The following is a 26,037-nucleotide window of genomic DNA, read 5'->3' as shown; positions in this document are numbered from 1 at the left end:
TGGAGTGTAGTCAGTCTGTTAAGGTGAGGTGTTGTAAATGTAGTGTAGTCAGTCTGTTAAGGTGAGGTGCTGTAAATGTAATGTAGTCAGTCTGTTAAGGTGAGGTGCTGTAAATGTAGTGTAGTCAGTCTGTTAAGGTGTTGTAAATGTAGTGTACTCAGTCTGTTAAGGTGTTGTACATGGAGTGTAGTCAGTCTGTTAAGGTGAGGTGTTGTAAATGTAGTGTAGTCAGTCTGTTAAGGTGAGGTGCTGTAAATGTAGTGTAGTCACTCTTTTAAGGTGAGTTGCTGTAAATGTAGTGTAGTCAGTCTGTTAAGGTGAGGTGCTGTAAATGTAGTGTAGTCAGTCTGTTAAGGTGAGGTGTTGTAAATGTAGTGTAGTCAGTCTGTTAAGGTGAGGTGCTGTAAATGTAGTGTAGTCAGTCTGTTAAGGTGAGGTGTTGTAAATGTAGTGTAGTCAGTCTGTTAAGGTGAGGTGCTGTAAATGTAATGTAGTCAGTCTGTTAAGGTGAGGTGCTGTAAATGTAGTGTAGTCAGTCTGTTAAGGTGTTGTAAATGTAGTGTAGTCAGTCTGTTAAGGTGAGGTGTTGTAAATGTAGTGTAGTCAGTCTGTTAAGGTGAGGTGCTGTAAATGTAATGTAGTCAGTCTGTTAAGGTGAGGTGCTGTAAATGTAGTGTAGTCAGTCTGTTAAGGTGTTGTAAATGTAGTGTAGTCAGTCTGTTAAGGTGAGGTGTTGTAAATGTAGTGTAGTCAGTCTGTTGAGGTGTGGTGCTGTAAATGTAGTGTAGTCAGTCTGTTAAGGTGAGGTGTTGTAAATGTAGTGTAGTCAGTCTGTTAAGGTGAGTTGCTGTAAATGTAGTGTAGTCAGTCTGTTAAGGTGTTGTAAATGTAGTGTAGTCAGTCTGTTAAGGTGAGGTGTTGTAAATGTAGTGTAGTCAGTCTGTTAAGGTGAGGTGCTGTAAATGTAATGTAGTCAGTCTGTTAAGGTGAGGTGCTGTAAATGTAGTGTAGTCAGTCTGTTAAGGTGTTGTAAATGTAGTGTAGTCAGTCTGTTAAGGTGAGGTGCTGTAAATGTAGTGTAGTCAGTCTGTTAAGGTGAGGTGTTGTAAATGTAGTGTAGTCAGTCTGTTATGATGAGGTGTTGTAAATATAGTGTAGTCAGTCTTTTAAGGTGAGGTGCTGTAAATGTAGTGTAGTCAGTCTGTTAAGGTGAGGTGTTGTAAATGTAGTGTAGTCAGTCTGTTAAGGTGAGGTGTTGTAAATGTAGTGTAGTCAGTCTGTTAAGGTGAGGTGTTGTAAATGTAGTGTAGTCAGTCTGTTAAGGTGAGGTGTTGTAAATGTAGTGTAGTCAGTCTGTTAAGGTGAGGTGTTGTAAATGTAGTGTAGTCAGTCTGTTAAGGTGAGGTGTTGTAAATGTAGTGTAGTCAGTCTGTTAAGGTGAGGTGTTGTAAATGTAGTGTAGTCAGTCTGTTAAGATGAGGTGTGTGTGTGTGTGTGTGTGTGTGTGTGTGTGTGTGTGTGTGTGTGTGTGTGTGTGTGTGTGTGTGTGTGTGTGTGTGTGTGTGTGTGTGTGTGTGTGTGTGTGTGTGTGTTAGTGAGAGAGACAGATCCTATGTCAATAATCTATAAGGTCCTATGTTGCTACACAGTGTATTGAGGACGTACTCTCAAATGACACCCTTTTCCCTATATAGTGCACTACTTTTACAGTATATCCCTGATACCTCTCTACCTTCCTCTCTCCTCGCTCCCTCTCTCCTCCTTCCACCCCTCCACCTCTCTCCCTCTATCCTCCTTCCACCTCTCCCTCTCTCTTCCTTCCACCTCTCCCTCTCTTCCTTCTACCTCTCCCTCTCTTCCCTCTCTCCACCTCTCCCTCTCTCCCTCCACCTCTCCCTCCTTCCCTCCCTCACTCCACCTATCCCTCTCTCCCTCCCTCTCTCCACCTCTCCCTCCTCCCCTCTCTCCACCCCCCCTTTCTCCGCCCTCTCTCCTCTCTCCCTCCTCCCCTCTCTCCCTCCACCTCTATCCCTCTCTCCCACCCTCTCTCCACCTCTGCCTCCTCCCCTCTCTCCACCCCCTCTCTCCTCCCTCCACCTCTCTCCTCCCTCCACCCCCCCTTTCTCTCCTCCCTCTCTCCACCTATCCCTCTCTCCCTCCTCCCCTCTACCTCTACCTCCTCCCCTCTACCTCTCCCTCCTCCCCTCTCCACTTCATGTCCCAACACAGAAAGTCCGTGTTTAAGGAACAAGAGGAAGAAATGGACTTTACAGGTAGAAGACAAAAACATCAGAGGTTTGTAACGTTCTTTATAATTTAATGTAGAAAAGTGTTGTGGAGAAGTTAGGCTTTCATAGAGAGACAGATGATTTAAGGGAAACACACCTGAAGAATTGTAAAGTTAATACAATACTGATTTCAACTTTACAACATGAGAAGTTTAGTCTTATTTACATTGGTGTTGATTGATATTAATTAGCCTAATCAATATGATCCAATGTGATGTTATAGGCTACAGAGATATGAGGTAGAGTATTATTGGTAAAGGCGACTGACAGCACATTATCGTGATTATTATCCGCATGACGAAACTGCGTTAGAAGACGTGCATTGGAATTATGTAAAGCTGTCACTATAGAAACACTCTGTGTCGTCAAGTCAGTCAGGTAAATGTTACGAGCAACAATGGTCATAGAAACTATTTAAATGTAGGGCTAAATCAAAGGTGAAAATGCTTTCCTGCGACACGGATCAGGAAGGTGGTGGTCCGTCTTGCTCACTGCTGTGCGCTCGATATAAGTTGGCCGGCGCACCGTTGCGTAATGTTACCCACTGGTTTAATCGTTGTCAGAACACCTTTCTTCTGAATACAAGCCCCGGTACAACGGGCGAGAGAAACTGATCGCACCTCATGTTAACTCAAGCAGTGCATGGGTGTATTCACTAAGGGCATTATTCCAACGCCTTTTTTATACACGCCTTTCCTACGCACTTCTCATTAGTTTATATTCAGACTTACCTTATTAATAACGGGCTTTGCAGGCCTGGCTCCCTCGCGTGCGCTGAATAAATGTAATTTAACCGCTGAAAACACCCACTTACCGGCCAAGAGGTTTTCTGGTGGAGTTTTCATTCAACAGCGTTTTTACACAAAATATATTGATAAATAATAAATACAGCAGTTTGATTCATCCTGAAAGTTGTCATATTCAAGTTGAATCCATGAAACATTGGAAGGTGTAAAAAAGTATACAATAGGGGTTGATTAGGGAGGGGTCCTATACATCTACCCTAATTCTCACTAATCATGGAACTGTATAACAACGGTCCAGTCGTCGTGAACCGAGCACCGGGCTACAGGTTTAACCTGCTCCGTGGGGTCTGAGATCCATAACGATTCAAACAGGCCCACATTCTAATGCTAACGACACTCAGGAACAACTTACACTGACTTGACAGAGGAAAGAAAGGTGAACAGAATGGAATGATGCAAAATGTAAGATACAATTTGAAGAAAACGAACACTCAAGTGACAGTTATAAATGTATGTGGGTATTCCTGACCGTGGTTCTCGATAGTGGATGATATTTAATAACATGATACAAATTGTAAAATAAAACGGAGAAAAGCCCGGACATAGCCTATAATTAAAACATTCTGAAGCATACATCAACTTGGCAGGTTAAAGCGCGGGTGTTTAAAATTGCATCCACACCAATTATGAGGGCACACCAGTAGCGGTGCGGGGGTAAAATCGCTGTTAATTCACGTCTTTCAACCGTGAGATAGACTATGGGCCTAAAGGCCGAGACAAGAAGAAGACACAGTGGCAGAATAAATTCAACCACCACAAAACCGGAAAGCAACATCTTTCCGGTTAAATCCACACAGCATATTACATGTAACAGACATGACCTACAGACCTACAGACCTACAGACATGACCTACAGCATGGTCAAGCAAGGTTGTGTGTCTGACATTTTCTGACTACTAAACAACTATTGATTTAGAACCACAGAGAGTTACTGCACGTTGTAAAGAATGGTTCATGGTACTGATGTCTGTGCGTGTTCATACATGTAGAAAAAACATGTTGACTCACCCTACTTGTAGAGAAACACCAATGACATCCTCCTCTCTGTCATGTTGACAAAACGGTCTACCACTCTGTTATACAGTACACAGTCTATCACTCTGTTATACAGTACACTGTCTATCACTCTGTTATACAGTACACTGTCTATCACTCTGTTATACAGTACACGGTCTATCACTCTGTTATACAGTTGTCATGAAGTTGGCCTGTGGGTAAGGTTTATGACCCCCCCATAAATACCTTTCTCCCTTCCCTCTCTCTCTGACTCTACTGAAGGACTCTTGAATAGCCTTTGTTAAACATAGAGAGTCTGGGAACATCAAACAAGTGGGGGGAAAGGAACCATATTTCGGTAATAGAATCAGTTGAAAATATGCGTTGGTACTTAATGTATATGATATCTGTTCGGTTGTCATCTAAGACATTATGACTGATGACAGGACGACATAAACTGTATCTGGGAAAGTCAACACATTGTAGTTATCAGATTCACATGGAATTGTTGTGCAAATTAAATGTTTGAATATGAAACTATTGGTGATGAGATTAAATGTAATTTTAGCTTCCAAATGAGAGAATTGGGTTTTCATAAGGTTAGAGCCCTGCTCAATCAGTGGCCCGCCCCTGTGAAGAGACATGGGTTATAAACTATGAAACACACCCTTCTCCCCCTCCACTATATAAGCCCTTGACGAAAATGTAACCTCCTGTTTTGAGGACGATAGGACGACGGTCCATACGTTAAAAGGGACTAACATGTCAACTACAGAACTAAGCCAACCTCAGCGTGAGCTTTGGTTATGAATGGTATGAACTTTGAACTCTTATTCACTAAAGAAGTGAGACCTCCTAGCCGTTGAGTTAGCAGCGGCCGCTGTAAACGTGGGCTAGGAAAGAACAGATGACATATCCAGTCTAACACACAACGAAGATACTACAACGTATCCAATTTACCACCAGAGACATTCTTCCGAGGACAGGAAGATCTCTGTTGGCCAACACGGCCAGCATCTACGACCAACCTACGGAAGCGCAGCTCAGAGTAAATGTTTATTGCATTTTCCTTTTCCAAATGGGCGGTAATTTAGAATGCATAAGATACTGTATTTACGATAGCACAGCTTCTCCCTTTGTTCCTCAGTCTTCCCGCTCTTTCATTCAAGCCCAACCCCCTCTCTTTGTGTAACAAGCCATCATACAGGTTCCGTCCACCAGGGATGTTCTCTGTATGACATAATTAGCATTTTATGTATATATAATTCTGTGTGATTAGTTAGGTATTTAGTAAATAAATAATTAAACCCAATTTTGTATTGCTGATTCAACTTGTTAGCCAGGGTTCGTGAAGATAACCAAGAATTTACAAATTTCAGATGAGACTGAAATAAGGTGACGATTAATATTGACTGCTATTGATGTAAAATATTACTAGGTCTTTCAGAGATTATGCGGAAGATAACAGCTCTATAAACACTCTTTCGTGGTGCCCCGACTTTCTAGTTAATTACATTTACATGATTAGCTCAATCAGGTAATATTAATTACAGAGAAAGGATTTTATAGAATAGCATGTCATGCTTTCTCCTGTGAGATACATTCCGCCTCTTGTGAATTGAAGGACAATTATGAAGCACAGAGAGACGAAAGATACATTCTTTTATGTATAAAAAAAAAATTGTTGGTCAATTTTTTGGGGGGGAAGCCTGGCTTCGGTTGGTATAGAATAAATATCTCTCAGCTATGTTAACGGTCTGTAAAGTCTACTTGGTGAATGTTATAATGTCTACTACCGTCTGTCAATCTAAACTGTAACGTCTTTTTAGTTGTGTGTACCCCAGGTAGACTAGCTGTTGTTATGGAGTCAGAGGATCCAACCAGGTAGACTAGCTGTTGTTATGGAGTCAGGGGATCCAACCAGGTAGACTAGCTGTTGTTATGGAGTCAGGGGATCCAACCAGGTAGACTAGCTGTTGTTATGGAGTCAGGGGATTCAACCAGGTAGACTAGCTGTTGTTATGGAGTCAGGGGATCAACCAGGTAGACTAGCTGTTGTTATGGAGTCAGTTGATCCAACCAGGTAGACTAGCTGTTGTTATGTAGTCAAAGGATCCAACCAGGTAGACTAGCTGTTGTTATGGAGTCAGAGGATCCAACCAGGTAGACTAGCTGTTGTTATGGAGTCAGAGGATCCAACCAGGTAGACTAGCTGTTGTTATGGAGTCAGGGGATCCAACCAGGTAGACTAGCTGTTGTTATGGAGTCAGGGGATCCAACCAGGTAGACTAGCTGTTGTTATGGAGTCAGGGGATCCAACCAGGTAGACTAGCTGTTGTTATGGAGTCAGGGGATCCAACCAGGTAGACTAGCTGTTGTTATGGAGACAGGGGATCCAACCAGGTAGACTAGCTGTTGTTATGGAGACAGGGGATCCAACCAGGTAGACTAGCTGTTGTTATGGAGTCAGAGGATCCAACCAGGTAGACTAGCTGTTGTTATGGAGTCAGCTAATGGGGATCCAACCAGGTAGACTAGCTGTTGTTATGGAGTCAGCTAATGGGGATCCAACCAGGTAGACTAGCTGTTGTTATGGAGTCAGGGGATCCAACCAGGTAGACTAGCTGTTGTTATGGAGTCAGGGGAGCCAACCAGGTAGACTAGCTGTTGTTATGGAGTCAGAGGATCCAACCAGGTAGACTAGCTGTTGTTATGGAGTCAGAGGATCCAACCAGGTAGACTAGCTGTTGTTATGGAGTCAGGGGATCCAACCAGGTAGACTAGCTGTTGTTATGGAGACAGGGGATCCAACCAGGTAGACTAGCTGTTGTTATGGAGTCAGGGGATCCAACCAGGTAGACTAGCTGTTGTTATGGAGTCAGGGGATCCAACCAGGTAGACTAGCTGTTGTTATGGAGTCAGGGGATCCAATCAGGTAGACTAGCTGTTGTTATGGAGTCAGGGGATCCAACCAGGTAGACTAGCTGTTGTTATGGAGTCAGCTAATGGGGATCCAACCAGGTAGACTAGCTGTTGTTATGGAGTCAGGGGATCCAATCAGGTAGACTAGCTGTTGTTATGGAGTCAGGGGATCCAATCAGGTAGACTAGCTGTTGTTATGGAGTCAGGGGATCCAACCAGGTAGACTAGCTGTTGTTATGGAGTCAGGGGATCCAACCAGGTAGACTAGCTGTTGTTATGGAGACAGCCAATGGTGATCCAGGTCAAAGTAATAACAGATTGGACTGTTTAAATGCAACATGAAGTCTCTGTTTGAACTCTGACCTCAGACAGTAAAAGTGTTGTCATTGTTAATTGTTCTTCAACAATGTTCAGAAATATTGACCATTCTGTTATTTCTTATTGTAGCTGAGTGAGCTGTGACTTACATCTAAAATGAGTCTCTCTGGGGAGAGAGAGGAGGGGACCACTGCCTCTAAAATGAGTCTCTCTGGGGAGAGAGAGGAGGAGACCACTGCCTCTAAAATGAGTCTCTCTGGGGAGAGAGAGGAGGAGACCACTGCCTCTAAAATGAGTCTCTCTGGGGAGAGAGAGGAGGGGACCACTGCCTCTAAAATGAGTCTCTCTGGGGAGAGCGAGGAGGGAACCACTGCCTCTAAAATGACTCAAGACACCAGTTCTAAGAGGTAAGCGATTAATTGTAAATATATACAGTTCTCTTAAAGCTAGATTCCTTAACGGTGAAACCATCTGTTTGGGATGTTACAACAACAAAGATGTTACTACAAACAACAAACACAGTTTTTTCCCCTCGGACATCGTTGCACACGCTGCCAGACGCTCTTCTCCCTCCGGTGTCAACAAATCACTGTTAATCAGATATGAGGAGTTAGAGAGTTAAATTTGGTCAACTCTGAATCAGTAGTGGTGCGTGGGTAAAATCACTGGGGAAGCCAAGCCTCCCCCAAAAAGCCATATTAAAACCCATGTGTTGTGATCATTTTGTTGTTTGCTCTATAACCTGTTAGTTCATATGCCTTGACACCGTGATATATAGGACTAAAGGCTGAGACAATAAGACACAGTGATATATAGGACTAAAGGCTGAGACAATAAGACACCGTGATATATAGGACTAAAGGCCTAGACAATAAGACACCGTGATATATAGGACTAAAGGCCTAGACAATAAGACACCGTGATATATAGGACTAAAGGCCTAGACAATAAGACACCGTGATATATAGGACTAAAGGCCTAGACAATAAGACACAGTGATATATAGGACTAAAGGCTGAGACAATAAGACACTGTGATATATAGGACTAAAGGCCTAGACAATAAGACACCGTGATATATAGGACTAAAGGCTGAGACAATAAGACACTGTGATATATAGGACTAAAGGCTGAGACAATAAGAAGACACAGTGGAATAAATTCAACCACACCTTTGTTTTATCACAAAACCGGATAGAAACCTCTGTCCAGTGAAGTCCACAAAGCATATTGTATTTAAGTAGAAAGATAATGTTGACTCACCCTACTTGTAAAGAAACACAAATGCCATCCTCCTGTCTTTCATGTTGACAAAACAGTCTATCACTCTGACACACAGTACCCACTTTTATGAATGAATGGTTGGATCAGAATGGCCGTTATAATCATTAGCCATTACAGAGAATTAAGTAAAACCACAAGTCCAAATCCCTATCTCCATCCATGGCTAATTTAGGAAAGGGCAAGATTTACCTAGCTGGCAAGCAAGCCACAACGAGGTGCAACAATTCAAGTTCTTCTGTCAATGAAATATGCTCTCAATGGGATTTGATAGTAGTGAAGCCATATCCAAACTGGCTTCCCTTGACACTGTTTTTTGTGCGCCAGGACCATTCACAGTTAAGCTCACTCAGTTTAGCTCAACGCTGATTGGCAAATTTTTGTATACTTTTTGTGTCAAGGAATGCCAGATGCTCTCTGGCTTCCCTTGTCTTCAATGCTACAGAGTACACAGTGGCAGAATACCTGACCAGCGTGACTGACCCAAAATTAAGGAAAGCTTTGACTATGTACAGACTCAGTGAGCATAGCCTTGCTATTGAGAGGCCACCATAGGCAGACCTGGCTCTTAACAGAAGACAGACTATGTGCACACTGCCCAATAAATGAGGTGGAAACTTCGCTGCACTTCCTAACCTCCTGCCAAATGTATGACCATATTAGAGACACATATTTCCCTCAGATTACAAAGACCCACAAAGAATTAAAAAACAAATCAAATTTTGATGAACTTCCATATCTACTGGGTGAAATACCACAGTGTGCCATCACAGCAGCACGATTTGTGACCTGTTGCTACAAGAAAAGGGCAACCAGTGAAGAACAAACACCATTGTAAATACAACCCATATTTATGTTTATTTATTTTCCCTTTTGTACTTTAACCATTTGTACATCGTTATAACACTGTACATTGCCATAATATAACATTTAACATGTATATTCCTTTGAAACGTGTGAGTGTAATGTTTACTGTCAATTTTTTATTGATTATTTCACTTTTGTTTATTATTTATTTCACTTGCTTTGGCAATGTAAACATATGTTTCCCATGCCAATAAAGCCCCTTGAATTGAATAGATGTCCTACATGTATAGAGACAGAGGGGGCGCTGTTTTGCTCACTCAGATGCTTTCTCCTCTGAGATACATTCAGCCTCTTGTGAATTGAAGGAACATTATGAAACGCAGAGAGACGAAAGATGAATGGTTTTATTTTTTGTATTTTTTTTCTATTGGTCTATTTTTTGGGGGAAGCCTGGCTTCCCTTGGCATCCATGCATACACGCCACTGCCCCGAGTTCAACTCGGGATACCCAGTACCACTAGGCGGCAGCGTAGTCTAGTGGTTAGAGTGTTGGACTAATAACCGAAAGGTTGCAAGATTGAATCCCTGAGCTGACAAGGTACAAATCTGTTGTTCTGCCCCTGAACAAGGCACTTAACCCACTGTTCCTAGGCCGTCATTGAAAATAAGAATTTGTTCTTAACTGACTTGCCTAGTTAAACAAAGTTAAAATGCCAGAAAAGTGTAATCTTTTAGCCAGGTACATTTCTATGGCAATGAATCCTTCAGAACTAACCTAAGTGTTATACTACGAAGCAAGCTACATCTACTCAGGCATTTATAAAGCTAGCCAGCTTCCGTTCCGTTAGCCAGCTTCCGTTAGCCAGCTTCCGTTAGCCAGCTTCCGTTAGCGTCACATTCCAGATCAGGCTTCATCCATACTAGGACGGTGGAAATTGCTCACCCGCCTGCTGCTATTAAAGCCAATTTCTGCTTGATCTGGCAATGTGGTGTACGGTTCGGAGGATCAGCCAGAAGAGGACTGGCCACCCCTCATAGCCTGGTTCCTCTCTAGGTGTCTTCCTAGGTTCTGGCCTTTCTAGGGAGTTTTTCCTAGCCACCGTGCTTCTACACCTGCATTGCTTGCTGTTTGGGGTTTTAAGCTGGGTTTCTGTACAGCACTTTGAGATATCAGCTGATGTATGAAGGGCTTTATAAATACATTTGATTTGATTTGCTCAGTTTAGCAACTGTGGAGCCTCCATAGGCTTGGAGGCCAAATTGAACTTTGTACGGCGATGCCATGCGCCTCCCATAGCTCCGTACAGCTCCGCATTGACATGATTGGTTGATGGTAGGTGGGGGTGGGAGATTTCTTCCTGCTCAACACCTCTGCTCTACTCATGAGCAGGCTTTTGACTGCTCGTGAATGAGGCACATTGCTAGTCGAACACCGAACACTTCGTTGAGATAATGCTGAAATATCAAATCCATGAGGCAGTAACACATTTTCATTTGTGCCGAAATCAAAATCAAAGAAAAGTTATCTAGCAAATTCAGCAGGCTATGTTGTGAAATAGGTTTTTTAGCAGTTCCGCCTTTTTTATTACTTACCGTTAATGCTGACTTTGGTGTGCTTATGAATGTAAAGCATCCTATCTGTTTAACAGCTTGTTGCGTTGTGGCTGTAGACATATCATCCATAGAAGGTTCTGGTAGGCCGTCATTGTAAATAAGAATTTGTTCTTAACTGACTTGCCTAGTTAAATAAAGATTAAATACAAAAATAAAGGCTCAGCATGGTCAATCTGACGTCTGCATTGGCCGTGCAGCATTTTACGGTGATACGGCCTATGCAGAAGTCAGGGTGTTCATACTTCCTGTTCTTCGAGGAGCAGTGCAGAGCTGTTGTCAAGGAAGTGAGTTTGTGTTTATACAGGACCTCCCGCCCCCACCTACCGTCAAGCAATCATGTCAATGCAGAGCTATATGATTAATATAATCTTTAAATCAGTCATCTTCCTCAAATGAAGGGGAGGATGACCCAATCTGTGTGAGAGGAAGGGTATCTGATTTCATTGGTCCTCAACTAGTGGCTCAGACACTTCATTCAGGATAAGTGGAGTTAGCCCTGAGTTAACCTGCCTAAATGAAGAGTTCGGGGTTCGACTAGCCATGTGCGACACACAGTTATAAGCCTACTAGACTTAGCAGCGGGCGTATACACCATCACTGTATGGACGAAGCCGGACCTGGAATGTGAACCTAACTGAAGCTGGCTAGCTAACTGAAGCTGGCTAGCTGCTAACTGAAGCTGACTAGCTGCTAACTGAAGATGGCTAGCTGCTAACTGAAGATGGCTAGCTGCTAACTGAAGATGGCTAGCTGCTAACTGAAGATGGCTAGCTTTATAAAAGACACAGTAGAAACCACTCAGTGCTGCTGTTTTCCCAAATGCGGATTCACTTAAAAATTAAACATCAGGAATTATACAGTAGAAGGTCCATTATACAGTTGTTAAAATGAAGTAGATGAGGTATTGATGTGATATTGATGAGGTGATCTGTCTCCCTGTTTTGTTCAGTGTCCAGAAGCCCAGTTCAGAGTCACCTACAACCAGCCTGTTATCAATGAAGAGTGATCAGCCACCTGCTTTCAGCCAGGAACCATTACCAGATGACAATAAGGAAGTGGAGAGTTTGGACAGTGAGGATGTATTAAAGATCACACACAACCTTCTGGACAGAAGAAGTAAGACTGTGTTTCATACAATATTACAAAGTATGGTTCACACTGTTGGATTCGACATTTTGAACATTGAGATATTAAATAAATGATAGAGAAGAAGCATAGAATATCTGTAGAAAGACAGATAGCTGTGGAATGTGTTGGGGGACGGGAGCAGAGCACCGTGTTGATACAGGGGAGACAGATGGACATCTGTGGATAAGATGAAGGAGGTGTTGAGGTCAGGAGGTGAGGACAGATTCTCTTAAGAGAGTAATAAGGGTTTGGTTTCCTGTTTCTCTTCCTGTAGAACCATAAGATGAAAGGATTGAAGAAGAGTGTTTTTATTTTACCTTTATTTAACTAGGCAAGTCAGTTAAGAACAAATTCTTATTTTCAATGACGGCCTAGGAACAGTGGGTTAACTGCCTTGTTCAGGGGCGGGAACGACAGATTTTTACCTTGTCAGCTCAGGGATTCAATCTTGCAACCTTTCGGTTACTAGTCCAATGCTCTAACCACTAGGCTACCCTGCCGTTTTAAGAGGGATATAAATATCTGGATGGGACAAATGTTGGGTTGTCTGAATTACAGCTGTACAGAACCTTTGGGAAGAATTAAACTTGGTTACAGGTTCTCTAGTGTGCGTGGGTTATTTACTCTGAAAAATAAGAACGTAACACACACACATTAACTGATTAGTCCCAACTCTCATTGTTTTCCTACAGGTCAAACTCTGCTGACAGTCCAACAAGACATCAAGGCTAAACTGAAACACAAGTATCAACACATATCTGAAGGAATTGGACACCATGGAAACCAAAGTCTGTTCAAGGACATCTACACAGAGCTCTACATCACAGAGGGTGGAAGTGGAGGGCTCAATAATGAACATGAGGTTAGACAGATAGAGATGGCATCCAAGAAGCAAACCACACAAGAGACACCAATCAAATGCGACGACATCTTCAAGCCTTTACCTGGACAAGACAAACCTATCAGAACTGTGCTGACAAAAGGAATCGCTGGCATTGGAAAAACAGTCTCTGTGCAGAAGTTCCTCCTTGACTGGGCAGAGGGAAAAGCAAATCAGGACGTTCATTTCATGTTTCCTCTTCCTTTCCGTGATCTGAACCTGAAAAAGGACCAATACAGTCTGATGCAACTTCTTTCCCACTACTTCTCAGAGCTGAAAGAGATTGACAGCATTGAAGATGGTGAAACCAAAACTGTTTTCATTTTTGATGGTCTGGATGAGTGTCGACTTCCTCTAGACTTCAAAAACAATGAGAAGTGCTGTGATGTCACGAAGCCAACCTCAGTGGACGTGCTGCTGACAAACCTCATCGAGGGGAATCTGCTTCCATCTGCTCTCCTCTGGATAACCACACGACCTGCAGCAGCCAATCAGATCCCTCCTGAGTGTGTTGACCAGGTGACAGAGGTACGAGGGTTCAATGAGCGACAGAAGGAGGAGTACTTCAGGAAGAAAATCACAGATCAGAATCTGGCCAATGATATCATCAAACACATGAAGACATCAAGGAGCCTCCACATCATGTGCCACATGCCAGTCTTCTGTTGGATATCAGCCACTGTCCTTGAGATGATACTGAAAGAGGCAGAGAAGGATGAAGTCCCCAAAACTCTGACCCAGATGTACTCACACTTCATTCTCATCCAAATCACTTTGAAGAACAGGAAGTACAACAAATCCACAGAAACAAACCCAAAGGAACTGTCTCAGTCAGACAAAGAGATGATCCTGAAACTGGCCAAGCTGGCTTTCCAACAGCTGCAGAAGGGCAACCTGATCTTCTATGAGGAGGACCTGAGAGAGTGTGGCCTTGATGTCACAGAGGCATCAGAGTACTCAGCATTGTGTACAGAGATCTTTAAAGAAGAATCTGGGCTGTACCAAGAGAAGGTCTACAGCTTTGTGCATCTGAGCATTCAGGAGTTTCTAGCAGTAGTGCATGCTTTAGAATCATGTCTGGACAAGAAGGAAAATGTTTTCTCCTCCGCTAGTGGTGGTGAGGAGAAGGAGTCAATCCAGTTGTCTGACTTACACAGGAGAGCAGTGGACCAGGCCTTGAAGAGTGAGAATGAACACCTGGACCTGTTCCTCCGCTTCCTTCTGGGTCTATCACTGGAGTCCAATCAGAATCTGTTACGAGGCCTTCTGACACAGACAGGAAGTACAACACAGAGCAATAAGAAAACAGTTGAGAGAACAGTCAGGTACCTTTCAGACAAGATCGAGGAGGAATCCTCACCAGAAAGGATCATCAACTTGTTCCACTGTCTGAATGAACTTGGTGCCAACTCTCTAGTTGAAGACATGCAGACCTCCCTGCGATCAGGAACTCTTTCAGAAACAAGACTAAAACCTGACCAATGTTCAGCCCTGGCCTACCTGTTACTGATGTCAGAGGAGGTGCTGGAGGAGTTTGACCTGAAGACATACAACACATCAGAGGAAGGTTATCAGAGGTTGCTGCCAGTAGTGAAAACCTGCAAGAGAGCACTGTAAGTTCTGTTATTGAGTTGATGTATACAGTCGTGGCCAAAAGTTTTGAGAATGACACAAATAGTAATTTTCACAAAGTCTGCTGCCTCAGTTTGAATGATGGCAATTTGCATATACTCCAGAATGTTATGAAGAGTGATCAGATGAATTGCAATTAATTGCAAAGTCCCTCATTGCCATGCAAATTAACTCAATCCCCAAAAAACATTTCCACTGCATTTCAGCCCTGCCACAAAAGGACCAGCTGACATCATGTCAATGATTCTCTCGTTAACACAGGTGTGAGAGTTGACGAGGACAAGGCTGGAGATCACTCTGTCATGCTGATTGAGTTCAAATAACAGACTGGAATCTTCAAAAGGAGTGTGGTGCTTAGAATCATTGTTTTTCCACTGTCAAATGGGGCGGCAGGGTAGCCTAGTGGTTGGAGTGTAGGACTAGTAACTGAAAAGTTGCAAGTTTTAATTTAATATTTGAAATTAATATTTGTGTCGTTCTCAAAACTTTTGTCCACGACTGTACAGTATCATTATAATGAAGGATTTGTATATCTAACAGATTATCTCCTTTCTGCAGACTGAATGGCTGTGAACTCACATATGTATCCTGTGAGACTCTGTCTTCAGCTCTGCAGACACCAAACTCCCCCCTGAGAGAACTGGACCTCAGCTACAATGACCTGGGAGACAGAGGAGTGGAACTGCTCTGTGTTGGACTAACCAGTCCACTCTACAACATACAGACACTAGTGTGAGCTTACTATCTTCAGTATTAGTTATTATGTGGATGTTTTAAACATGTGTTAATCATGTGCTCTTCTGCCCTCTAGTCTAGGTCAGTGTGGTCTGACAGAGGGTTGCTGTTCAGATCTGGCCTCAGTCCTGAGTTCACCCAACTCACAACTGAAACAACTGGAGCTGAGAGACAATGACCTGCAGGACTCAGGAGTTACACTGCTGTCTGCTGGACTGGAGGATCCAGACTGTAAACTACACACACTGAGGTGTGTGTGTGTGTGTGTGTGTGTGTGTGTGTGTGTGTGTGTGTGTGTGTGTGTGTGTGTGTGTGTGTGTGTGTGTGTGTGTGTGTGTGTGTGTGTGTGTGTGTGTTGCAAGCGTTCAAATTTGTCCTCTACTCCCCTCTAGTCTAGGTCAGTGTGGTCTGACAGAGGGTTGCTGTTCACATCTGGCCTCGGTCCTGAGTTCACCCAACTCACAACTGAAACAACTGGAGCTGAGAGACAATGACCTGCAGGACCCAGGAGTTACACTGCTGTCTGCTGGACTGGAGGATCCAGACTGTAAACTACACACACTGGGGTAAGTACAGCTGTTTCAGTCAGGTCTGTACTGAGCTGAGTTACACTGCTGTCTGCTGGACTGGAGGATCCAGACTGTAAATTACACACACTGGGGTAAGTACAGCTGTTTCAGTCAGGTCTGTACTGAGCTGAGTTACACTGCTGTCTGCTGGACTGGAGGATCCAGACTGTAAACTACACACACTGGGGTAAGTACAGCTGTTTCAGTCAGGTCTGTACTGAGCTTAGTAAAACAAATACTCTGAAAATCTAATATTTCATCACAATGTTTGTTTCATGGACAATTGGATGGGTGACCTACAAGATGATTGACACCAGTACACCAACCTAGACAGCTGTTGTGTGTCTCTCTGTAGGCTGTCTGGCTGTCTGGTCACAGAGGAGGGCTGTGCTGCTCTGTCTTCAGCTCTGAGGTCAAACCCCTCCCACTTGAAAGAGCTGGACCTGAGCTACAATCACCCAGGAGACTCTGCAGGGGGACTGCTTTCAGCTGCTCTGGTGGATCGCACATATAAACTGATGAAGCTGAAGTAAGTCACAATAGATGTCCTAATAGTGTGAGCTGCGTTTGTGTCATATGTACAGTCGTGGCCAAAGGTTTTGAGAATGACACAAATATTAATTTCCACAAAGTTTGCTGCTTCAGTGTCTTCAGATATTTTTGTCAGATGTTACTATGGAATACTGAAGTATAATTACAAGCATATCATAAGTGTCAAAGGCTTTTATTGACAATTACATGAAGTTGATGCAAAGAGTCAATATTTGCGGTATTGACCCTTCTTTTTCAAGACCTCTGCAATCCGCCCTGGCATCCTGTCAATTAACTTCTGGGCCACATCCTGACTGATGGCAGCCCATTCTTGCATAATCAATGCTTGGAGTTTGTCAGAATTTGTGGGGTTTTGTTTGTCCACCGGCCTCTTGAGGATTGACCACACGTTCTCAATGTGATTCAGGTCTGGGGAGTTTCCTGGCCATGGACCCAAAATATCGATGTTTTGTTCCCCGAGCCACTTAGTTATGACTTTTGCCTTATGGCAAGGTGCTCCATCATGCTGGAAAATGGCATTGCTCGTCACCAAACTGTTCCTGGATGGTTGGGAGAAGTTGCTCTCTGAGGATGTGTTGCTACCATTCTTGATTCATGTCTGTGTTCTTAGGCAAAATTGTGAGTGAGCCCACTCCCTTGGCTGAGAAGCAACCCCACACATGAATGGTCTCAGGATGTTTTACTGTTGGCATGACACAGGACTGATGGTAGCGCTCACCTTGTCTTCTCCGGACAAGCTTTTTTTCCGGATGCCCCAAACAATCGGAAAGGGGATTCATCAGAGAAAATGACTTTACCCCAGACCTCAGCAGTCCAATCTCTGTACGTTTTGCAGAATATCATTCTGTCCCTGATGTTTTTCCTTGAGAGAAGTGGCTTCTTTGCTGCCCTTCTTGACACAAGCCATCCTCCAAAAGTCTTCTCCTCACTGTGCGTGCAGATGCACTCACACCTGCCTGCTGCCATTCCTGAGCAAGCTCTGTACTAGTGGTGCCCTGATCCCGCAGCTGAATCAACTTTAGGAGACGGTCATGGTGCTTGCTGGACTTTCTTGGGCACCCTGAAGCCTTCTTCACAACAATTGAACTGCTCTCCTTGAAGTTCTTGATGATCCGATAAGTGGTTGATTTAGGTGCAATCTTCCTGGCAGCAATATCCTTGCCTGTGAAGCCCTTTTTGTGCAAAGCAATGATGACGGCACGTGTTTCCTTGCAGGTAACCATGGTTGACAGAGGAAGAACAATGACTCCAAGCACCACCCTCCTAAGCTTCCAGTCTGTTATTCGAACTCAATCAGCATGACAGAGTGATCTCCAGCCTTGTCCTTGTCAACACTCACACCTGTGTTAACGAGAGAATCACTGACATGATGTCTGCTGGTCCTTTTTTGGCAGGGCTGAAATGCAGTGGAAATGTTTTTTGGGGATGCAGTTCATTTGCATGGCAAAGAGGGACTTTGCAATTAATTGCAATTCATCTGATCACTCTTCATAATATTCTGGAGTATATGCAAATTGTCATCATACAAACTGAGGCAGCAGACTTTGTGAAAATTAAAATTAGTGTCAATCTCAAAAACTTTTGGCCACGACTGTAGTGTAGTAGGTTCAGTAACATGAGGACATGATGGTAGTATTAAGAGGAAGTTTACTCAGCAGGCTTAGCACTCCAACACAGCATACATCATCACCACATGAATACTATTGTTTTGCATCTCTGATATCCTGTTGGAATTGTAATCCGTTCTGTATGCAGTAGATAGGATATAATAATTGTATGTCTCTAGTAATGAATTGTACTCCGTTCTGTATGCAATAGGTGGGATAGAATACCTGTATGTCTCTAGTAATGAATTGTACTCCGTTCTGTATGCAGTGGGTAGGATAGAATACCTGTATGTCTCTAGTAATGAACTTGGATAGTGCACCAGAACACAACAATGTGGTTTAAATGTTGACTGCTTTATTAGGTCTTTTTCAGTCAATAACCTGTTTCTCCTACAGTGTGAATCATGGTGGAGAGTGCAGGCTGAAATCAGGGCTGAGGAAATGTAAGTCTCTTCAATCCTAATTAACTGCATAATCAGAAGCATAGTAACTAATCAATACTTGTTCTGTACCTACAAAACAACATTTTACATTCACATGTGGTTCGATTAAACTCTCCTGTTGTCTATAGATGCATGTCATCTCACCCTCGACCCAAATACAGCAAACCCACACCTGGTACTGTCTGAGGGGAACAGGAAGGTGACACGGGTGGAAGAGAGGCAGCATTATGAAGACCATCCAGACAAATTTGATTGTCTTCCCCAAGTTCTCTGCAGAGAAGGCTTATCTGGATCTCGTTATTACTGGGAGGTGGAGAGGGATGGTAGCATGGCTGTCGTTGGTGTGGTGTACAAAGGAATGAAGAGGAAGGGAAGGGGGGTTGACAGTGACATTGGAGGCAATAGGGAGTCCTGGTGTTTACTCTGCTCTCATAGTGGTTATTGCTTTTACCATCCTGGAGTCTGTAGCAGAGTCGTCCCTGGTCCTGTTTCTAACAGAGTTGGAGTGTATCTGGACTGGCCAGCTGGTACATTGTCCTTCTATAGTGTGTCCTCCTCTGGTACACTGACACACCTTTACACAGAACACACCACATTCACTGAACCCCTCTATCCTGGGTTTGGGGTTTCCTCCTCCTCTTCCTCAGTGACCCTGTGTCAGATAGATGACCAACACATTCAGAGGTGAGTCATATAGCAATGTTTATCATTTGTTTTCCTCTGGAATCATTTCTATAATTACATTAGTAGTGGTGTGTTTTAATGTGTTCTGTTGGACCTACAGACAGTTAGATTAGTAGTAGTGGTGTGTTTTAATGTGTTCTGATGGACCTACAGACAGTTAGATTAGTAGTAGTGGTGTGTTTTAATGTGTTCTGTTGGACCTACAGACAGTTAGATTAGTAGTAGTGGTGTGTTTTAATGTGTTCTGTTGGACCTACAGACAGTTAGATTAGTAGTAGTGGTGTGTTTTAATGTGTTCTGTTGGACCTACAGACAGTTAGATTAGTAATAGTGGTGTGTTTTAATGTGTTCTGTTGGACCTACAGAAATGGACCTACAGACCATGGTGGAGAGTGTTGGATCAAGCCTGGACCTGAGAAACGTGAGTGTTAACTGATAATTGTTTTTAAATCAAAATATTTTTAAAGCGTTCATTATAGTTAAGTCCCAGGCAAGGAACACAATCATGATCTATTTGGTCAAAACAAACTTAAAGGTAGAGTCAGCGATATGACGTAGATGCTCAAACTAAACAGCATAGTGGGTCAATTTCTACAACAACTAAGAGCATTGTACCGCAAGGCTAAACTTCTCCGCTGTTTTGGTCCCGTGACTACCACTCTGTAAGAGAGTGAAGAGAACCCTTCCACATAGGCAGATACTGTGTGTGACTGTGTGAGAGAGAAGTCAGGCATCTTGCTCATCACAATATCTGTGGTGCTGCTCGTACATCATAATTTATCTGACTCTACCTTTAAGCTCTCATCCTAGGATCTACCAGAAATCAGACCCCAACATCTACAAAACATGGACCAGAACGATGTTGTTTCCTGCTTCCACAAACATGAATTAATATAACACTAATGTCAGATTATGGTATGCTAATGAGTGTACATTCTGAGACTGTTGATCACTTATATTTATTTTTATTACAAGTCTATTTAATAATTATTAATTCATTATCACATGAGATTGTCTCATTTTAAATAACAACTACTTTTGACTTCAGGGATTCCTCAGAGCTGTAAGACTTGTGACCATGTTGAGGTAAGTCATAATGTCAATTTTTACTTTTACATACCTGCAGGAGTCAGGTACAGTCTCAAAGCCAGGTGTGTACTGACCAACCATTCATACTGGGATATAGACAGTCCTGTGTTCTGTTTGTAGTCATGCAGGATTTTAGCTGGTGTTATATTTTGTCATTAGACAGTTTAATTGATAAATCACCAGCATTCCATGTAACATTGAATACATACATTAGATTAGTTACTTTGGTTAATGGGCCAGTTTCCCAGACACAGATTAAGTCTAGTCCTGGACCTTAAAGAACTTTCTATTGAAACTTCCATTGAGCATGCTTTAAGTCCAGCACTAGACTCAAACGGTGTCCAGGAAACTGGCCCCATATATATTACTGACACGCTTGTCCTTGTTCAGGACTCCACACACTGGCTTCAGATTGAGCCCTTGACTTCCACTGTCCAGGGAGTGACAATGTTCAGGTAAAATAACTACTTTTAACATTTCATTCCACCTGCTAGTGTATTTCCCCATTACCTTTGGGAATAGTCTTCGATTCCAACCTCTCCATTTGACCATTGACCCTCTCTACCATATCTTGTTGTTGCCCTCAGACACAGGACACCCAAAGGGAGTTATGAGTGCACAGTGTCTGGGCTCCGCTGGCTGTGTGAGAGAGATGTCATTCTGAAGTCCTGGCTAAATTCCCAATCTGGCCTTCAAACCATCATAGCTACCTAATCATCCCCAGCTTCCAATTGGCTCATTTATCCCCTCTCCTCTCCCCTGCAACTCTTCCCCAGGTCGTTGCTGTACAAAATAATCTCTTCTCTGTCAACTTTCCTGATAAAATAAAGGTTAAATCAATAACAATGGTGTTGACAAAATGGATTGCTCAGTGAGCTGCATGTTGTGTGAATTATGAGACTACATTGTTCTGACTATTACATTGCTCATTTTGTAGGCTGTTCAGGAACGGGAGAAAGATCAGGTGTCCCAAGGATATTCAGAATTTCTCCTGTCAAGTCCAAACAGGCCCTTAAAGCTGAACAGTTGGTTTGCGCTCAAGAATCCCCACTCCACTTCCATCTATCCAGAGGTGCAGTTTTAGCAGGCTGAGGACATGAATCTGTCATATTGTATATGAATAACTGGAATATCATTCTATTTCACTCTCTCTCTCTCTCTCTCTCTCTCTCTCTCTGTCTGTCTGTTGTCTCAATCGTTGCACCATATGGCCTTCTACAGAAGATTCAGCTGTTACCTGCAGACACCACACCAAGCTGTTGTAAGATGATAATGGGAAACACAGGGGTTGACATTGAGATGGAGTTAATCGGGGAAGATGAGAGGACAGTATGGAAATCAGTGGTATCAAAAGGTAAGAAATACTAGACATAAACAGTATGTCAATCATCAACGTCCTTTTCTAACAGATGCTATTAAAATGTTTTATGATATTTTCTGTTGTTTGTTTTTCAGATGAATACAGCAAAGACTCTCATCGAATATGTAAGTTTGTTTTTGTGGACGAGGTTACAGAGCTAACGTCTCTTCAAGTTGTGATGAAGGACACTGATGAAGGTCTTCATGAGTCATGTTCAGTGGGGTGATGAAGGTCTTCATGAGTCATGTTCAGTGGGGTGATGAAGGTCTTCATGAGTCATGTTCAGTGGGGTGATGAAGGTCTTCATGAGTCATGTTCAGTGGGGTGATGAAGGTCTTCATGAGTCGTGTTCAGTGGGGTGATGAAGGTCTTCATGAGTCATGTTCAGTGGGGTGATGAAGGTCTTCATGAGTCATGTTCAGTGGGGTGATGAAGGTCTTCATGAGTCGTGTTCAGTGGGGTGATGAAGGTCTTCATGAGTCATGTTCAGTGGGGTGATGAAGGTCTTCATGAGTCATGTTCAGTGGGGTGATGAAGGTCTTCATGAGTCGTGTTCAGTGGGGTGATGAAGGTCTTCATGAGTCGTGTTCAGTGGGGTGATGAAGGTCTTCATGAGTCATGTTCAGTGGGGTGATGAAGGTCTTCATGAGTCATGTTCAGTGGGGTGATGAAGGTCTTCATGAGTCATGTTCAGTGGGGTGATGAAGGTCTTCATGAGTCATGTTCAGTGGGGTGATGAAGGTCTTCATGAGTCGTGTTCAGTGGGGTGATGAAGGTCTTCATGAGTCATGTTCAGTGGGGTGATGAAGGTCTTCATGAGTCATGTTCAGTGGGGTGATGAAGGTCTTCATGAGTCATGTTCAGTGGGGTGATGAATGTCTTCATGAGTCATGTTCAGTGGGGTGATGAAGGTCTTCATGAGTCGTGTTCAGTGGGGTGTAATGATATAGAACATTGACAGTTTTGCAGGGCTCTGTATTTCTATCTGCATCACATTTTATTGTGTTACAAAGTGGGATTAAAAGGGATTTAATTGTAATTTTTGTAAACAATCTCCACAAAATACTGTGTAATGTCAAAGAACATACAGTTGAAGTCGGAAGTTTACAAACACTTAGGTTGTGGTTGTGGCAAAATGGCTTAAGGACAACAAAGTCAAGGTATTGGAGTGGCCATCACAAAGCCCTGACCTCAATCCTATAGAAAATTTGTGTGCACAACTGAAAAAGCGTGTGCGAGCAAGGAGGCCTACAAACCTGACTCACTTACACCAGCTCTGTCAGGAGGAATGGGCCAAAATTCACCCAACTTATTGTGGGAAGCTTGTGGAAGGATACCCGAAACGTTTGACCCAAGTTAAACTATTTAAAGGCAATGCTACCAAATACTAATTGAGTGTATGTAAACGTCTGACCCACTGGGAATGTGATGAAAGAAATAAAAGCTGAAGTAAATAATTCCCTCTACGATTATTCTGACATTTCACATTCTTAAAATGAAATGGTGATCCTAACTGACCTAAGATAGGGAATTTCTACTAGGATTAAATCTCAGGAATTGTGAAAAACTGAGTTTAAAGTGGTCCACTTTGACATTACAGAGTATTTTCAGTAGATTGTTGACAAAACATTACAATTAAATCCAATTTAATCCCACTACATAACACAATAGAGAAATCCAAGGGGTATGAATACTTTTGCAAGGCTCTGTATGTTATGTAGAATAGACAATCGTGTCAGCCAGGGTAGGTGTCAATTCCAAATAAATCAGTAAATTTAAAAAAATGTTGTTTTAAACTGACTGACTTGAATCTGAATTGACTACAACCCTGGAGTCAGCTCTATACAAGAAATGACTATCAGGGGAATGATAACTGGAGAGACTGTTAGATGTAGAAACAGCTGCTGTTCACCCTAAAGACATATTAATTTAATTCACCCCCTTTCAGCATTAACACTCCCTGGGATTCCTGCTGAGGAGTTTCTGAAGAAACACAGGGCTGAACTCATTCAGGGAGTCAAAAACCCAATGCCAATAGCAGATGATCTGTCGTCAAAGAGCATGATTGGTGATGAAGAGTACTCCAGAATAAAAGCTGAAACAACTGAACAGGACCGAATGAGAGAACTACTGAATGCAGTCCTCCCTAAAGGACCAGAAGTGACGGGAGCTTGTCTCAAAGCTCTCATTGAACATGAACGCCATCTTGTTAAGCACTTGAGTGAATCTAGGTAAGACAGTTTAATTTTATCCCTTCCTTGAATATGTGGAATGATTAAATATAGGTCAAATAAAAACATAGCTACCCAGATCAAAGAGAAAGTATTTTTCAGAATGGAAGCATGTTTTTGTGTTGCTGCCTGTAATAAATGACTCTTATTATATTTGTATCATAGGACCATCATCACATCATTATCTCAGGTGTATCATAGGACCATCATCACATCATTATCTCAGGTGTATCTCACTACTCATTCTTCTCCATACTTTCTGATCTCTCTCTTCCCTTCTCCTCCATCCTCTGTCTTGTAGCACCTAATCTGAAGATGCTGAGGCCTGTCTCCTAGTCTGTGGACAAAGACACTTCTTCACCTAATCTGAAGATGCTGAGGCCTGTCTCCTAGTCTGTGGACAAAGACACTTAAATGATTGTAAGGGAAATGTTAATGTTTGCTATTCTTTTAACACATTTCTGTGTTTTATTAATTTGCTGTTCTATAAACCAATGTGTGTGTTCATCAAGTGTCTGACTGTACAATCCTCACTATCAGTAGCTGTAATTTGGCATTAAGCCCAGATGTTGTTTTGAGAAGGAGATATCTCAGTTTCAAGGTCTCATCTTAGAGAGAAGAAGACTGGTGAGGTGTTGGTCTGTTAAATGTTATGAACCAGTATTGGTCTGTTAAATGTTATGAACCAGTATTGGTCTGTTAAATGTTATGAACCAGTATTGGTCTGTTAAATGTTATGAACCAGTATTGGTCTGTTAAATGTTATGAACCAGTATTGGTCTGTTAAATGTTATGAACCAGTATTGGTCGGTCACATGAATGAAACAAAATGGTAATGATTCATGAATTATGCTAAACTATGCAAATATAACTTGTCTGTGTATAGCCGTATATAAGACAACTGCTGGGTCTGACCAGGGAGAGCTCTTGATTGACATGTGTTCTATGGTACACTGAGTTGGGTCTGACCAGGGAGAGATCCTGATTGACGTGTTCTATGGTACATTGAGTTGGGTCTGACCAGGGAGAGATCCTGATTGACATGTGTTCTATGGTACATTGAGTTGGGTCTGACCAGGGACAGATCCTGATTGACATGTGTTCTATGGTACATTGAGTTGGGTCTGACCAGGGAGAGATCCTGATTGACATGTGTTCTATGGTACATTGAGTTGGGTCTGACCAGGGAGAGATCCTGATTGACATGTGTTCTATGGTACATTGAGTTGGGTCTGACCAGGGAGAGATCCTGATTGACATGTGTTCTATGGTACATTGAGTTGAGTCTGCCCAGGGAGAGATCCTGATTGGTTGGAACCTCTCCAGCTCGCTGACAATAAACAATGATTCATTTCAGATTGACTTCGAGTGTCTCTGTGTGAAAGAATTTCCACAACATGATTTTGAAAACACAATTAAGGGAATGAACTGGAATGATCTCTTGTCCTATACAGATGGAGAGGCTGATAGTCAGGCTAGTCAAAGATACACACCACCACGTTGACATCTTGACCAAAGACCTTCCTTAGATTCTTTATGGGATTACAACTCACTCTGTCTAAAGGAAGTGAGGAAATGGACTCACTAAAGAGGATCGCTGAGAGGGCAGAGAAGGCACGTGACCTCATCGACATGGTGTTGAGAAAAGGAAATGAGTTATGTTCCAGGATGATCAACCTTCTTGGGGAGTTGGACCCCTGTCTTTGTTCACAGCTTCAGATCAACAGTTGTAGTCAACCCCTGGGTGTGGGGAGACCAGGCAGAATAGACAGGCAGGATGTTTCAACATGTTCTTACTGTCTGTTGCTTTAACCCCTGAGTGTGGGTAGACCAGGCAGAATAGACAGGCAGGATGGTTCAACATGGTCTTGCTGTCTGTTGCTTTAACCTGTTGGGGCTAGGGTGCAGTATTTGCACGGCCGGATAAAAAACATACACGATTTAAACTGGTTACTACTCTTGCCCAGAAACGAGAATATGCATATAATTAGTAGATTTGGATAGAAAACACTAAATTTTCTAAAATTGTTTGAATGGTGTCTGTGAGTATAACAGAACTCATATGGCAGGCCAAAACCTGAGAAGATTCCATACAG

The 26,037-nt window shown here is 42.7% G+C and overlaps 1 protein-coding gene across 2 annotated transcripts; it reads left to right on the top strand.

The window, feature by feature from the left end:
- The first annotated feature begins 2,211 nt into the window (after positions 1–2,211).
- LOC123732841 (NACHT, LRR and PYD domains-containing protein 3) lies at positions 2,212–25,297 on the top strand. Of its 2 annotated transcripts, XM_082973967.1 has the most exons (17): positions 2,212–2,295; positions 7,460–7,737; positions 11,981–12,147; positions 12,852–14,652; positions 15,230–15,403; positions 15,483–15,656; positions 16,331–16,504; positions 18,531–18,577; positions 18,706–19,261; positions 19,627–19,682; positions 20,310–20,347; positions 20,741–20,805; positions 21,288–21,422; positions 21,572–21,704; positions 21,806–21,835; positions 23,659–23,941; positions 24,243–25,297. In XM_082973967.1, exons 2-13 carry the CDS (start codon positions 7,487–7,489, stop codon positions 21,364–21,366), a joined length of 3,582 nt encoding a protein of 1,193 aa, XP_082830093.1. In that variant the 5' UTR covers positions 2,212–2,295; positions 7,460–7,486; the 3' UTR covers positions 21,367–21,422; positions 21,572–21,704; positions 21,806–21,835; positions 23,659–23,941; positions 24,243–25,297. The 2 variants fall into 2 exon arrangements, with proteins under 2 accessions (XP_082830093.1, XP_082830092.1); XM_082973966.1 differs by lacking the exons at positions 21,572–21,704; positions 21,806–21,835; positions 23,659–23,941; positions 24,243–25,297 and adding an exon at positions 20,938–21,126 and having other exon boundaries at positions 21,288–21,410.
- Positions 25,298–26,037: the final 740 nt, after the last annotated feature.

Source organism: Salmo salar, chromosome 04 (assembly GCF_965601325.2).
Source record: "Salmo salar chromosome 04, fSalSal1, whole genome shotgun sequence".
NCBI classification, from domain to species: Eukaryota; Metazoa; Chordata; class Actinopteri; order Salmoniformes; family Salmonidae; genus Salmo; species Salmo salar.
This window is presented reverse-complemented; position numbering and strand designations above follow the sequence as displayed.

Excerpts from the sequence above, each read along its gene's own strand:
- LOC123732841 (XM_082973966.1), top strand. The coding sequence starts at position 7,487 with ATGAGTCTCTCTGGGGAGAGAGAGGAGGGGACCACTGCCTCTAAAATG. Across the intron at positions 7,738-11,980 it reads CAAGACACCAGTTCTAAGAG|TGTCCAGAAGCCCAGTTCAG; the intron begins GTAAGCGATTAA and ends TGTTTTGTTCAG. Across the intron at positions 20,806-20,937 it reads CAGGGAGTGACAATGTTCAG|ACACAGGACACCCAAAGGGA; the intron begins GTAAAATAACTA and ends TGTTGCCCTCAG.